We start from the raw sequence: 16,729 nt of genomic DNA, 5'->3' as shown, positions 1-16,729 counted from the left end.
CAAAGCCCATTCATTTCACTGCTTTCCTGTCCTTGTTCATTTCCAGGAGGGGCAACTGATCAGAAGTAAGAAAGGGACTGATTGAAGTTCTAATGGATTTTCAAGTTACTTTGGGCTACTTCATTTTTGGAGCTAGGGCTAATAGAGGGTTAACCCAGGACAAAGCCATTTCTTTTGGCCTTTAGTTGATACAGAGAGAGGGCAAAGAGCAGCGTGAGTGTGGCAGAGCGGGTTTACTCTTTACCAGATGAAAGACAGCAGCCAAGATCAGGTTAGGCAAGGGGACAGCGAGACTCTAATGCCCACTGCTCCCGCAGGAGGACCCAGCATCTCACTTGCTTTCCCCACAGCGGAGAGGCTGGATTTGCAGACATGGACTGTGAAGACGGGCTTTTCCACTACCTTCTGGGACACCCAGGGATACCTATCTGAGGTTGCGAGCTCTGGCTTCCTCAGTGCAGCCATATACCTGCCCCATCCTGTCACTTCTGTCTTCTCTTGACTTGATGCATATCACTGAAATCAGCTGGCAGAGGTGAGAAATATTCAGAGATGGCAGCAATGGCCAAATTAGTGCCGAGGAGTAAACAGGCATAAGGTTACCTCAAGTGCACATGTCCACATATACATATAGACAAATATATACGTGTGTGTGTGTGTCTGTGTACACAATTTGCAAATGCTATTTGAATGCATGCTATTTGAGTGCACGTGTGTGTGCACTTTCCAGGGAAATCCTTATTCTAACTATTTGACCTTCATACACCAGTAAGACATTAAAGTTCATCAGAATTTCCAAGGGCAGAAATTTTCATTTTTTTACATTTCTGCCCTGTTGTTTCCCAAGTGCTTAGATTAGTAGCTGGCACCTAAAAAGTTCTCTAAATACATATTTTGGAATTGCTGACATAACCTAGAAAGCCTAATAATATTCTGGTGGTTCGATGTAGTGATTCAATGCATGGGCTTTAGCATAACACCTGGGTGGGAGCAGATGTCAATTCTGCCATTCATTTTCTGGGCAATACGGGCAGAGCTGAAGACCCCTCCGAGCCTCAGGACTGTTATGTGTGGATTTAGGGTAATACTGGTACCAGAGGTGCAGGGGCACTGCGACAGGAGAGGGACGACGACGATCGCTGTAATAAGATCACACTGAGTGAGCGTCTACCAAGTGCCAAGAACAATCCTAATAATTCACATGTATCAGTTCATTTAATTTTCAGACAATTCTCTGCGTCGGCTTCATTTCCATTCTACAGAGCAGGAAATAAGCCCAGAGCACTTCTGATGATTCGGTCACTATGAAAGGATGGTAGGGATATAAGAAAGGCATTTGGGACTGTCTGTGGCTCATAAGAAGTGCTTGATACGTCATAGTTATTATTATACCATCTATGTCTCAGGCTGCCTGGATATAGCAAAAAAGGAGGAGGAAGTGGGGGAAGGGAAAAGGAAAGTCAAAAACCACCTGTGCCCATTTTCCTTTGGGTAACACAAGCATTGTAGCTACATCTGCACAAATGCAAACACCAGTACTTTTTAGTTTGGTCAGAAGTGTGGCTGTGGCGGATAAAGAAGGCTCAGACATGGTACAAATCTTGGTGGAAAAGAGTAATTCTCTGCAGCCATTCAAAAGACAAGCAGAATGGAACCAGTTATCCTGCACGCTAATGAAACTCAGCAAAAAACCCCTGTATTTTAAGATAGCTCAACGTCCCTGGAAATGTCAAGGGAAAAGCCACGGCAGACACGGATGTCGCCCTGTGGTCAGCCTCCCTACCGCGTCACCAAAGAAGGGCTCGCTCACCCTGAGGCCTGCTCCACCACCAGGTCAGGCATTCCTGGAGGCGTCCCCGCCTGCTGTGACAACACCATATCTGGGTCCAGAATAAAAATCTCGTCTTGGGAAATCTCCATCACAAAGTGCAAATGTTCCTAAGGAAGAAAAAGAAGTCTGTCAGAGGATTCATAGGATTCTCAAGTCTATCATCTGATCAGGGACAAAACAAAGCATCCTTGGTCCTGAGGGGTAATGAAAGTCTATGACACATCAAAAGACCACAGTGTATTTTCAGAGGCCCAACCAGTGGTCATCCATCCCTGAAGCAGGAACACTTATTATCATTGGGCAGAAGCATTTTTTTTTTCTCATTATGGAACTCCAGGAAGTGGTGAGTTGTAAGCAACATAAATACGCACCTGGGCTCTCAAACTTGCTAACCAAAATAAACCTAAAAAGCCATAAAACGGAGCTAGGAAGTAGTAAAAGTGGCAGTGTGCAAGAAAATTTAGAGTGCAGGCTGGTGATAACATCTATAGGCCTAGTTATTTTCTGGGCCTCAATTCCAAGGTCAAATCTTGAGTCCACAAATCACAAGATGTGTGAAGACAAATAACAAAACTTCATAACTTAGGCTATGAGTACCATTCTGGAATTGGTACATGTTTTAGGGTTCACACTAGAAAAATGTACAAGATTAGCTACGAATACAGTCTATTGATTTGGCAATTTTTCACTTTTATAAATAGGCTCAAGAAGGCTTACCTGAGATCTGTCTATTCGGTAAAAGCGATCAGCAGAAGTTGCTAGAAAAAAAAAAAGTATACTGCATTCAGAGTCCTGTGATCTGGCGCCCAATTTGCAACTTTCTCTCCTATTACGCCATTCAAAATCGTTACATTCCAGTCCTGCTGGCCTGCTGGCCAGTTTCTAAATTTAGAAAAACCCAGAACTTGCATGTCCCCTGCAGCTATGACCGAGCTTAGAAAGCCCTTCCCTATTCCATCTCCCGAACCAAATCTCCCCCGTCTCTTAAGGACCAACTTAAATGCTTCCTCCTCTGAGAAACATTCTTCTGTCCCATCTTCCCTACTCCAGACAGAATTCATTGCTCCTATCTTTGCATATTTGCATTTTGTCTATACTTCTTTAGACACTCTCTTCATAAATAACCAGGAGACAGTTTGAAGGTCTGTGTTTCTTTTACTCTTTTATGTCTCCAGACATTAGCACAGGACCTTAAACAGAGCTGGGACTTAGTATGTATTTATTAAGTAAATAAATCTGGGGGGAGGGGGAGGTAACCTGTAGGTAGCTAGACTTCCCAAGGAAGCGATTCTCATTTTGAAAAAAAAAAAAAAAAAAAAGAAAAGAAAAAAAGCTTGAAGATACAGAGCCAAGGACCACATCTGGTATTGAAAGATTCATTTCACTTCAAGACTGAATCCCTAAGCCATGTCTGAAGAAAGCCAAAACTGTAAAAATTATTACTTAGGCATTCCTAAAAGGGGCTGGGTTGCGTCTGTGGTTTGGGGAAGAAAATTGCAAACTTTGGGTTTGTAGACACTGTTCGATTATTCTTAATACTCGAAAGAATTATGTTTCTCCTCACTTAAATCTACCTAACAGACTCCAAATATTATAAATAGATTTTCTACAAAGTACATAGTCCTAAAGGGAGTAACTCAAGATACAAATAATCATTCAAAAATCATAAATATTTAATGAGTAGCTTCTCTCCAAAGGAAATGAGCTGAGAAACAAGACAATCACAGTCCCTCCTCACTAAAAGCAACAGGGGAATAAAGTCTGTCTCAGAAGGACCTATTCTACTTTGGTTCTTTTTAACCATAAATGTGATCACCTTTTGAAGGTTTTTATATCTATAGAATATAATTAATGTCACACTTGTAATTTCATCTAAGAATGTATATAGAACAGACGATATATAGAACAATTCATATAAATTTCTAAAACTTTTTCAAATATAAGTTGTTTCCCTGGGAATTCAGGAAAAAAAACACATGATTGTGTTTCTCATCGCGAGGGAATAAAGGAGCTGGAGGAAAGTAGTGTAAATTACCTTCAGAGGTAGGCGAGGAGCTATTAATGAAGATCTAGGTCATGATTCACGTGGGTTAGATCTGATATAAATACAATTGTTCATCTTCATAGTACTGTTACCACACTCAAACATCCTGTCGCCCTCTTGCCCACATTCATGTCCTCTCAGATGCATCCCAGATCGACCAAAGAAATGGTTACAGTGAAAACCACATGTCCACATACTAGGTAGTTGATACACTGGGCAGTAGATAAGGAGGTGTTTTGCAACATGGTAGAAAAACTGGATTAGGCAGCATCTAGGGAGTGAGAGGTACTTGCAGTGGAAAATGAACCCATGAACCAATCAGAAAATAACTGAAATCACCATCACACAGAGCCACATGAGGAGTTTCTACATAATCCCTTGGAAAACCAGGGTCCACTCCATTCTGTCTATCAGTGCCTTGCCCTGCTGTTTCTGCAATCCCCACCGCTCCATGAAATAGAGAAACACTCACCGTCTAGAAAGCACCACCGTGGTGAGAGTCTCTGAGCTGAGAGTGCCCTGGGGAAGGAGGTCTCGTGGTCCTGGAAAGAGAGAACGTTACATCCTCCTGACTCCATTTGAATGACCTGAGGGATCTGACCTCAGTGTACTCTATCGACTACTTCTACGAGTGAGCATCCCTTCCTAAACTGAGCATCGGTGAGAGGCCAAAACATATTTCTACTAGAAAGAGAGGCTGTGCTTCAAATTACTTCACATAGAAACTTCTAAAACAACTCCTACGGAGAATTTCCAGGAAGTTTTCAACTCTTTTATTAAGTATGCATAAATGATATAAATGGGGACATTTACCTGGTTTGGGAATTTCTTTGCTTTTGTGAAGCTGAGGAACTAGGGGCAGCTGGCTGTCATTTACACTTTGGTTCCCCACGTAAGTATAAGGAAGGCACAACATGGAGAGGAGTTGAGGCTCATCTCCTGGCCGACATGGACGCATAGTGTCTAAGAAACACAAGAGGCCATCCATCTACAAGGTCAAGTCCCCTTAACTAGTGTATCATCTGTGGCAAATTGTCTGCACGAAAGCAAAGTAAATCAGCATCATATGGTGAGGCCACCATTACCCCAACCTTATCCACTGAACCTGACTCCAGAGCAGCGGACAAGGAGGAAGAATGTTCTGCCAGGCTGGCTGATGACAAAATCGCCTGGCCAACATGGACTTAACGAGCGATACACTCATCTGCCTTAGCATTCTCTAGCTTTCTAGCTTCTAAGATGCCCCATCCTCCCTCCCTCTCATGTGTGATCTCAAGGCCATCTGCCAGCCTTCATTGTCTCTCCTTCAGCCTTAGATAAAAAGGGTTCTTTCCTGTTCAAAGCTGACCACTTCATCTAGTCTCCAGATTACCCTCTTCTTTTCTTTTCTTTTTCCTTCCTTCCTTCCATCCTTCCTTCCTTCTTGTTTTTATATCTTTTTATATCTATATTTTTATATCTTTATTTCTGCATTCTTACTAAAATCTTCTTCCCTACCCAGAAATTCATTAATGTTTCTACTTTCTCCCTCTCTCTAAAACGAATTCCCCTCGGTTGATCCTGTTACATCTTCTGAAAATTAATTTCTCCTTCCTTGCTCTGATAAACTTCCGAAGCATGCCTTTAGTATCTCCTCTCTCCAACCACCCCTTAGCCGTTTTGGCCCGGCCTCTAGAAGCCTGGTTTCTGATGCTTCATTCTTCAAAAGCTGCCCTTTGGAAGGACTAGCATCCTTCCTGATTGAATACTACTCCCAGTTCCCAACCTTTCCAGAAGTCTCTGAACCTTTAATTTCTTAGTGGAATTAAGGCCACATCACAGAAGAACAGACTAGGGAACAAGCAGATTGAAAGTAGAAGGGATTATCTGTTTGTAATTCCAAACTTTCAAAAGCTAAACATCTCCCCTAAGAGAAACTGTCCATGATAACTAAAAAAGTAAATAAAAAGAACATTCTCGTTTACAATACAAGACTTGGAGCATTCTAGCCCTGGCTTATAATGAAATGGACATCGTTGACAGAAATAGGACAAATGAGGAGAGACGCTAGGTCTCTGTGGGGAAGGCTGTGGGAGTTTGACCCATATTAGGGATCTGAGATGTTCTCATACACAGAACATCCCTGGAGTGCAGCTGGGTGTGTACGGGGGGCAGACGAGGAAGGAGACAGGAATAACATGGGACAAACAATAAGAGAACTAATCTGCAGTTGCATGGACTTTTTGGGGTTTTGTCCACCTTCCCCGATGCCTCACTTGCTCCTCCGGCAAAGCCTATGCTTAGATCAGTGGTACTCAAAGTGTGAACCGTGGCACCGCAGCATCAGCGGGGACCTTGTTAGAAATACAAATTCCCAGGTGCCACCCAAGTTTATAGAAGGCCGGGGATGGAACCCAGTAATCTTTCAGGTGAAAGTGATGTATGCCAGAGGTTTAAAAGCATGGGCTTAACAAGAGGGATCCATTTTATTATTAGAAACCTTGACTACATGGAATTTTTAATACGAATGGATTCTGCAAATTAAATAATTGAGAGAGAAAAACCTGGTCTCAGGTCTGGCACCAAAATTTTATATTTACACGCATAGAATTGATAGAGTCATGGATAGACAGATAAACATATACCTCTATGGAGGTATATGGAGCTGTGGACACAGATGTTTCTCTCTTTTCTAAACCGGCTTTGCCACTCTGCTGGTTGCACTACATAAAATCATGACATGTGCTCAGTACCGATTTGTATCAAAATCATGTTTAACATTTTGAGAAGTACATTTTGACATGTGATAAATTGTTTTTAGGAAACTTAAGGTTCTTACTGCATTTTTTATAAAACATGTAAAGTCACCAACATGTCAGTTTTGTGTCAAATGTAGTAAGTCAAGAAATTTAGATGCGATTTGAAATATTTCGTGCCAACTATGAAAGCTACTAAATAAAAATAGTAAGCAGAAACGTGGCTGCCTTCTCTAGAAATAAGGACGGCGTAGACACCAAGGGCAGTTTTTGAAATTTGATGTCAAATGTGCTACGGAGAGCCCCATACAAAAAATCAAATTTTCCCAGGTAAAAATCTACTCTGAAAGCCTGCAGAAATGCTTAATTTCTCATTTTAAAAACAGAAAGATGAATAATGTTATTTCTGGAGTATTCAAATTAGAGAATATTGGATATTATTTCATCTCATTTAATAAAATGCAGATTGAAAAAAATAAATAAAACAGAGATTGATACACTCCCTCAGCCACCGCTTACCACAGGCAGACAAAATACTAGTGGCCTAACTGTATACGTTTTAATGCATGAGTGTCTGTGTGTCACGAGAGTCTGATGCCTGTGCCTATTTATCTTGTGTATTTTCTATTCACTTGTTTTCTCTACACCTTCATTCACAGGCGTTTGCTATAACTTAACTTCCTTAAAGAGGTTTTATTTAAAGAGAATGTTACCAGTTTGTGAAAACGCATTGTGGCTGCGAAAGAATAGAGACCTCTGAAACACTTCAAATAGGTTTAAGGGGATCCTCAAGGAAGTCCAACGAGCCTTAGCTCCCTGAAATTTTATGCTAAATTCAGTGTGTCTATGTGCAGGTGTGTGTGTCACTGCTTTCCACAGCTTATCGAAGTGATCTGGAATCCCAAGACGCGTCTACGGCCATACCACCCTGAACGTGCCCGATCTCGTCTGATCTCGGAAGCTAAGCAGGGTCGGGCCTGGTTAGTACTTGGATGGAATCCCAAGACACTCATGAGAAAAAATGTCATTAAAAAATAATTGAACACTTTTTTGGTCACCTGCAGATCAACCCAGAGTCTAGGAGATGATTCCAACTGTGCAAGGAAGGTCCTAACTTCTCCAGTGTAGCTCCTCTGAGCTAGGTTTGCACCTTCTCCCTCCTTTTACGGAGCTCCTTGAGCCTTGTTCATAAAAAAAAAAATCACCATTTCTTAAAAAGAGAATTATTATTATAATAAAATCCTATGTTTTTGAGGAGCTGGGTGGCTTAGTTGGTTAGGCATCTGTCTTTGGCTTAGATCATGATCTTGCGGTCCTGGGATTGAGCCCTGTGTTGGGCTCCCCACTTAGTAGGGAGTCTGTTTCTTCTTCTCCGTCTGCCCCTTGTGTGCGTGCTCTCTCTCTCAAATAAATAAATAAATATATATGTATATATATATATATATATATTTAGAAAAGTATTTGAATTCCAAAGTAAAAATGCAGTTATTACCTACCCCAACCTGGGAAGGATTTATAATGCAATGCAATTAAACTACTTATTTCCAAATTTTCAAAACCTCGATGAGATACCATGTCACACCAGTCAGAATGGTTAAAATCAACGAGTCAGGAAATGACAGATGTTGGCAAGGATGCGGAGAAAGGGGAACCCTCCTACACTGTTGGTGGGAATGCAAGCTGGTGCAGCCACTCTGGAAAACTGTGGAGGTGCCTCAGAAAGTTGAAAATAGAGCTACCCTATGACCCAGCAATCGCACTACTGGGTATTTATCCCAAAGATACAGATGTAGTGATCCAATGTGGCACATGCACCCGAATGTTTATAGCAACAATGTCCATAATAGCCAAACTATGGAAAGAACCTAGAGGTCCATCAACAGATGAATGGATAAAGAAGATGTCATATATATATATATATATATATATATATATATATATATACACACACACACACACACACACACACACACACACACACCATGGAATATATGCAGCCATCAAAAACGAAATCTTGCCATGTGCAATAACATGGATGACACTAGAGGGAATTATGCTGAGCGAAATAAGCCAGAGAAAGACAAGTATCATATGATCTCACCGATATGAAGAATTTGAGAAATAAGACAGAGGGTTATAGGGCAAGGGAGGGAAAGATGAGACAAGATGAAACAGAGAGGGAGACAAACCATAAGACTCTTAATCTCAGGAAAGAAACTGAGGGCTGCTGGAGGGCAGGGGGGTAGGAGGAATGGGGTGGCTGGGTGATGGACACTGGGAAGGGTGCCACGGAGGGTGCTGTGAAGTGTGTAAGACTGATGACACACAGACCCGCACCCCTGAAACAGATAATACATTATGTGTTAATTAAGAAAAAAAATAGAATGCCCTGTGGAAGTCATGTGAGTTAGAATGTTTAGTTTTACCTAAGGCATCCCACTGGTGGGTGTTGTAGAATTTTTAAAGAAGACTGATACAGATGTAAAGGCATACACAGACCAGGTAATTCAATAAGCATGTCAGTTTTCTCCAGAAAAATTTACATATTAAAAAGATATATAAAAGCAGTCAAGTCTCAGCAAAATTTTCCCCTTGGATCTAATCTAGCCCATGCATATATATGCAGATGAAAGGATCTCACTTGCATTAGGACCTAAAAGTTGAAGATGACCTAAAATCAGTGTTAAAATGATGTTTCCATGCAGCAGAAGGGCAAAATATACCAACAACCTATAAAATAAGACAGAAAAAGATCATCCAGCTAATCAGCACAGCTGGGTGCTAGGACAACATCTAAAAGATCCAAGGGAGAACAGGAGGTGAAGAGCAGGCGAAGGAAGGAAAGTCTGGTCGTGGCTGAGGTTGTTGTATTTTGATTGATTTGAAAAACTGAGCCAAAAACTACTTTTAATGAGAAAGTCTGCTTTGGAAAACTGATTTTGCATGTGTGTTCCAATACAAGTTTATTTGTGGACACTGAAATTTAATTTCCTATAATTTATATGAATTGTAAAATATTCTTTTGGATTTTCTCAAGCATTTGAGCATCTGAAAACCATTCTTAGAGCACAGGCTCTAAGTGTTTCGATCATTACAAGACTGCTTGTTTTGTGACTATATTAGATTCTGATTTCATAGAAATTGTATCCCCCAACAGGCCCATTTTTTAAAAAGCTGATCTTGTGAATCGTCTTGTCATTGCTGTCCTATCAATGGTTGTGATGTTTGATCATTTTTTAAGTGGAACTCGGGAAGAAGATATCCCACAGCTAAGATCATCCTTTATGCTGAATCTGGTCCATATACTACAGGACTTTTTTACTGGTAACCCTTTAGTATGGAAGTCAAAAGACAGCAGTAGAGAATCACACTATAAATTCTCAACATCTAAAAGTTAAGTGGCGTAGTGGTGGGTTGGAAAACTCCTATTGTTGTAGGATGACAACATCAGACCAAGAAATGAGGAGACAAAGAGTGTCTCTGTCCTGGAGGTGTTTAGGAAAGGCAGCTCTGTGGAGGAGAAGGAATAATAGCGCAAGGGATGGTATACGGTCCAGTTCAAGTAGAGTCTAGAGACAGCGGAATACTGGTGGCCGAGAGCACCAGCTTGTGCCCAGGACAGTCCTGGGGCCTCACCACCTACTAACTGAGATTTTAGGCAAGTTTCTTATCTATTCCGTACCTTGGATGCCTCATTTGTAAAATGGTGACCATGGTACCTACTATAAAGGGTTCTTTTGGGAAATAAATGGGAGGACACGTGGAATGTTTAACCCATGGGCCAGCACACATAGATGTGCTGATATCGTTATGTTACACTAGTAATGCTGGGGCAGCTGGGACTTCTTTTATTTTTATTTTTTTTACCTAAAACAATTCTGACCTTTAAGTGTCTTTGGGGATCATAGAACACAGGCCACACTTCAGACTGGATCATTCAGATGATGCTACAGAAGCACAAAACTATTTTATCCAAAAACATCTTTGTGCTCAAAAACAGAAAACAACAGGGACAGATCTGTATGGACAGACACAAAAAAGAAATAGCTCAAACAGGCTGAACTCAGGCCAATGCTGGTTTCGTGCTTGCCCCCAACACCTTTTTTCCTTATCAGATGCTAAAGAATTGCCTCAAATACAGAGTATTGTTTTCAAGGCCGAGTGCCTTCTGTCACCAAAAGTAGTATTTTTCAGAACACTGCACTTGACTGTTCTCTCTGCATTCAATGATATTCCCCATTCAATAGTAACTGTGCTCAATATTCACTTAGTTTCACCAAAATTGTTATCTTTTCTTTTTATCTTTGTTATCTTTTTTTTTTTTTTAATTTGGATGGTCAGGTGTCACATTACTCTCACATTACTCTTATTCCTTTGACACAATTATATTCAATCTTTTCAACTAGTATTGATGGGAGCTAATGAAGTGTAAGGCATGTGAGGTGAGAGTCACAAAGGGGAACGAAGCACGGGCCGTGTCTTCAGAGGGCGTTGACTGCACTAAGAACCATCAGGGTGCCTTCCAGTTATGTTCTCATCCCAGTTTTTGGAGTTGCTGTGTATCTGATTTACCAGATTTCAACATCTTTTTTTTTTTTTTTCCAAGAGATGACTATTTTATTTTTTAATTTTTTTTAAAGATTTTATTTATTTATTTGACAGACAGCTCACAAGTAGGCAGAGAGGCAGGCAGAGAGAGAGAGGGGGAAGCAGGCTTCCCGCGGAGCAGAGAGCCTGATGCGGGGCTCGATCCCAGAACCCTGGGATCATGACCTGAGCCGAAGGCAGAGGCTTTAACCCACTGAGCCACCCAGGCACCCCAAGAGATGACTATTTTAATTATGATTTTATTTCCTAGCTATTGTCAAAAGCCATTGATTTCAGGAGAAGGATCTTGAGTTGGCTGCCCACAGAACTGGAGCCTGGGAATGAAAACAGCAGAAGATATTAATAGCTGGGAAAGCACACGGAAGGGTCAGCTCACATTTAAGAAGGTTCTTTCCTTCCAAATCTGAAATCTTTGGTCTGGACCAGCGGTTTTCAGGCAGTCGACACCGATGGAGAGCTAAGGCCTGTCGGTCAGTGCAACCCTGAATCATACAATCTACTTACAACAAAGGCCAGTGATCATGATGTCAACACAGGGGTAGGTTGTTGACTCTTACTCTCCTTCATCCCATCCTGCAACTTGAAGTCTTCCACCTACGGCTCCTACCCAGACTCATCTCCATTGTCTGGCACTAAAGGATAGGCGACAATCATCTCGACAAGCTGTCACCTACTTGGAGAATAACAGTGGGCGACTGGTAAACCTTCCTTCCTTTCTTTCTTCCTTTTATAGTATGCTCCTTTTTTGCTTCTGAGAATTTTCCATAAACATAAATCTATTTCTGTATTCCTTGGTGGTTCTGTATTAAATAAAATTTAGACCACCAGTCTTTTTACGTTATTGCCTCTACTTAATGTTCTATGTTGGGAAAAATATCCCCTTGAAGCCTATGTATGGAAGAGAGTACGATCAAAATTCACAGAACCTTCCCTCTTGGTTTTGGGGTCAGCAGGCCACTACCACAGAGTTCATTTAGAAATATTAGGCTAATATCTTATGTGGGAGGTTGATTTGAAGCCATATTCTTACAGCATATCCATTCTGTCACTAAGAAAGCCCTATAATCTAGCCCCATCTGCCCTCCTACAATCTATCCCCACTATTCTTCCTGAACTTCTTCTTTAGAACCTAAAAGTGAACCATAAATGAAGAGCAGAGGCTTTGGGAATTTAAGTAAATTCATACAACTACCCAGGCATTTAGTGGTGGAGTCACAATTCAAATGCAGTCTCTTTTACTTCAGAGGTTATGATCTTATATACTCCGTTTCATAGATTCTTGAGGAATTAGAATTAGTGGGGAGTTTTGAAGAATGGATGGAATTTGTATAGGTCAAGTTGGACAGAATTTGTCTTTTGACTCAGCTCATGCAAAAACATGAAGAAAGCAAAAGCCAGAATAATCTTAATGGTTATGAAAACCAACTTTTGACTCTGGCATTTCAGGATTTTTCTTAGTTTCAGCTTTCATTAACTGTCCAATTAATCTTCCATACTTATTATCAGAATTCACAGCCTGGTAAATCAAAATTTTTCCCCTCTCAAATTCTCCAGTCACACTGCTGGCACACTTTCCCCTCCCTTCATCCCATCTGCTTGAGAATCCCACAGGAATGCAGCAATCAGTGAGAACACTAGTGAACCACAATTCAGAGTGGAGAAACTGAAACAAGATTCATATAAATTCTGATTAAATAAGTTTCAGATAACTCGGCTGTGTTGCATGGTTGTAATTCTCAACTCCATACAAGTGACATAGTTGTTTCACAGGTGATGTGATCCTCACTGCTGTTACAGCTTCATTTTTGAATCTGTACAGCTATGTTTACTACAACTTTGTTTAGAAAAACAATGGCAAAAACTGTATATAACCTAAATGTCTATCCAGAGAGACAGGGTTAAATAGATACCGTGGAGTAGAATAGTAGTTTTAAAAAACTGAGTTAGAGCTTCATTTATTAGCAAAACATAATTTTCATAGTATATTACTATTAAAAATAAGTTGTGATATAGTAAAAATATATATAGTGAGTGTGCAAAGAATGCAACTCCATTTTTATTAAAAAGAAAAAAACAAAAGTGTACCCTTCTATGTCTACGTGTAAAACTTTGTATAGATTTGCAGAACAGTACCAAAAGGTACACACTAGAAAGGTGTTGTCCTAAGGTCTATTTTGAGTGGGGAGTTAAAAGCCAAAGAAAAGTCTAGAATCATACACAATCAAAAAATTAAGATAAGCCAGGATTACAAAACTCAGCAGACTTCACAACACAGGTGGCAAATGAAAGTCAAGAGAACCTTATATCAAAGGTTGTATCAAACCTTATATCAAGAGGACCTTAATATCAAAGACAAATGCATATGAGGAAGGATTAAAATTGGAACAGGAATAAAGAAAAGAGTCTTGAAAAAGATTTCTCTGTATCTTAGAGCCATGGCCCATAAATGTGTATAAAGAACTTTATTTTAACTATTGATGACTACATAGGTGACCAGGTGACCAGGATTCTTGTACTTTCTACATCTCGTCTACCTACGCCCCTTTCTCTCCTACTCAAAAAAAAGATAATCAAAGTATGAGTGATGGTGATGTCAGTAGAGAGGTCCTAGTGAATTTGAAATAATTTTGTTTTAAATAATTGGCATTGTTAACATATGGTGGGTGATGTAGCCCGATCAGGTAAACAGCTGACTGTCTCCTCACACCAGGCCGGGCACACAGGTAGAGTAGGTGACCACGGCATTAAGGAACCCTGGATTCAGGTGGCGGGAGGGTCATGAACAGTGCAGTGCAGATGAAGAATCAGACTGGAGTTGAAGGGGGAAATGAGAAAAACAAAAAAGCCCCTCCCAGGAGGCTGAATACCGGCCCCAAGGGTAGACCTTAGCCTGGTGGGCCGGCTACGGTGAACACAGCCCATGCACCTCACTATGCAAGACTGGCCGGAAGTACGTCTGCTTTGTGAAGGCTGCACATTAAAATGAATGTAAAGAGACTTAATTTCTGATAGAACCAAAAACGAGCTGAAAATATGCACCTTTCAAAAGCGATCGGACGATGTAGACACTTAAGAAATGCACTTGTGTGAGTGGGGCTAGGTGGCCGGGGAATTCACGTAAGTAACAGAGCTGTGGCACCAGCAAGGACACGGATGCTTCTGGTGCTAATTCAGGGCTTCCAGTCCCTTCACTCATCTCCGATTACATAATCAACTCTACAATCAGCCAAAGAGATAAGAGACCTGCTCATTTTGTGATGTTATTTTTCTTCATATAAACGGTGTGATTTAGGTGAATATGACCGTCCTTGTTCTATAATGTAGGCAGAATCATATCACCTTGGACATACCAGGCTCCTTCCCATTCTAAATGTAATACTGATGTAAAACTGCAAGCTCGTTAAATGAATAATGTAACAAACTTATTTTAAAAATCCCTGATATGTGAATTTTTCTACTGTATACTAATGGATAATCAGTTTCTCAGGCTAAAAATACAGTTGCACACCCCAAAGCAAACCTCTTATTTCTCATATATGTATTTAAAAGTCAACTGGCATCAGTTCTATGTAATTGATAAGGAAATTACCTGAACCACTGTTTGGCATGCATATGCCAAACTTGCCCTTAATTTACTTTCAATTACTCATAGCTGATGCACACATAATTTAATGAAAGCCCAGCAGCCCCATTACACACTTCAGTAGGTAATTCAATTAAACAGTATTCACTTGGCATTTAACTATACCATCACTGTGAATGAAATTTTTTTCTCTTTCATAAAACTGAGGGAAGATGTAAAAGACAAAGAGGAAAAACAGAAGTCCCTCTGGACTGGGAATCCCTGCTGCATTCAATAATGTCTAGTCAATATCCACTTCACTTTTACATCGATCTCTTGTTTACACACCCACATTTCTCATCTGCCTGCCCAACCCATCTACTCATTCCTTTGGTTTCCATTCATCACCAAGTGGATAAACGTATCTCTTATCCTTGGTGGACGGACCCACCAGGGATGGGTAGAAATTGTGTGTTTACACCTCTTCGTCCAACTACAAGCCTCCTTGATAGACTCGCTACTATTATTTTTATCTTTCAAAACTCTTTCTCCTCAAATCTGTCTCTCCTCAAACTACCCATAACTCCTGTGGCAGCTGAATACAGAAAAGGGATGCCCATTCCCAAAAACAGTGAAGAACAAGTGAAGAAATAATGACGGTGTGGTAAAAGATGAAACAGATAACATTCTTAACATTCTCTGTCTAGAAACAAGTATAACATTCTTAAGAGCTCTTTTATGTGAGAATGTCCTCTATCAACAACTACTCTGTGTGTCTGTGCGTGTCTGTGTTATTAGCAGTAATGCCTTCAATAGCAACAGACCTGGCCCCAGGCAAGTCTTATTTTAATTCTTTATTTGATCCATTTCTGACAGCTTTGATCTAGCCCAAAGGAACCATACTCTACTAAGTTCCTAGCTAACCCCAGTCCTTCTCTGACACTAAATTAATTCCCAGGATGACTCCCTTAAACTAGTTTCAACCCATCCATTGAAAGACTTCTAAAATCCAGAAAACAAATTAAGGAGAGAGATGAATAAGGATCATCAACATGAAGAGAAGAGAAATAGATCAAGTATTTATGAGCAAAGGCTGTTTGCCTAGGACAGTGCTCTGATGGACTATATAGACCCATCTCCCAGAAGATCAGGTCATTATGTAAAATGGAGAAAAAGGATCAGAGGATGAACAAATTGATACAGACTCAGATCTGACAGGAGTTTTTTCTTATGGAAGTGAAAGACACTTCTAAAGGATGAAAGAACTTTTTGAAAATGGTATATCTATTTTGAAATACCCCAGCCATTCTAATGTTAGTTTTAAGTAAATCAATTCTTAAAGAGGAAGAATCACCTGGATGGATGCCTTTTTTTTTTTTTTTTTTTTTTTTGCAGCTACCACTGAACCCTATTGTAGTCTTTAAAAGCTCAGATGGTAGCTCATAATATTCTGGAAAGCACACTCCTGTGTGCCAACTACTTCAGTCCTCCCCGGAGCACGCGCCATGCCGGGGAATTAGGATGTCTACAAAAAGCCTAACTGCTCCTGGTTCCATTATCCCTGGTTCTATTATCTTCCTCTGCCCTAGCCACAGAAACAGCCTCTGTTTCCCTGCCCTATTTTTTCTCATCCTGGTCTTTCCTCTTTGCCTCTCCTCACTGAGGACTTCTATCAGCCTGTGGGCCTCAAGAATGTCTTGAGAGCCATCAGAATGACTCAAGGGCTCACAAGCATCTCCCTATTCCCATTAGGGGGCTGGATGACTCCTTGCAGTGGGGGGCTGTCCTGTGCATTCTAAGGTGTTTAGCGACATTGCTGGCCTCTACTAAGCAGGTATCAAGAGCACTACCTGTCCGAGCTGTGACATACCAAAAAAATGTCCAAATTGCCAATTGTCCTAATAAAGGAGCAAAATCTCCTCCTGTTGAGAAGCACTAGAACAGTTGTA

At 40.7% G+C, this 16,729-nt stretch overlaps 1 protein-coding gene across 6 annotated transcripts in view; it reads right to left on the bottom strand.

The window, feature by feature from the left end:
* Positions 1–16,729, bottom strand: part of DGKI (diacylglycerol kinase iota) — a 445,797-nt gene that overhangs the window by 83,851 nt on the left and 345,217 nt on the right. For all 6 annotated transcript variants that reach the window (XM_046020805.1, XM_046020801.1, XM_046020799.1 and 3 more), the window contains 3 exons: positions 4,348–4,417; positions 2,549–2,589; positions 1,811–1,938 (listed from right to left, as the gene is read on the bottom strand). In XM_046020805.1, coding sequence (XP_045876761.1) covers positions 1,811–1,938; positions 2,549–2,589; positions 4,348–4,417 — 239 coding nt within the window. The remainder of the gene's footprint in view (positions 1–1,810; positions 1,939–2,548; positions 2,590–4,347; positions 4,418–16,729) is intronic.

This window comes from Meles meles, chromosome 10 (genome assembly GCF_922984935.1).
Source record: "Meles meles chromosome 10, mMelMel3.1 paternal haplotype, whole genome shotgun sequence".
Lineage (NCBI taxonomy): Eukaryota > Metazoa > Chordata > Mammalia > Carnivora > Mustelidae > Meles > Meles meles.
This window is presented reverse-complemented; position numbering and strand designations above follow the sequence as displayed.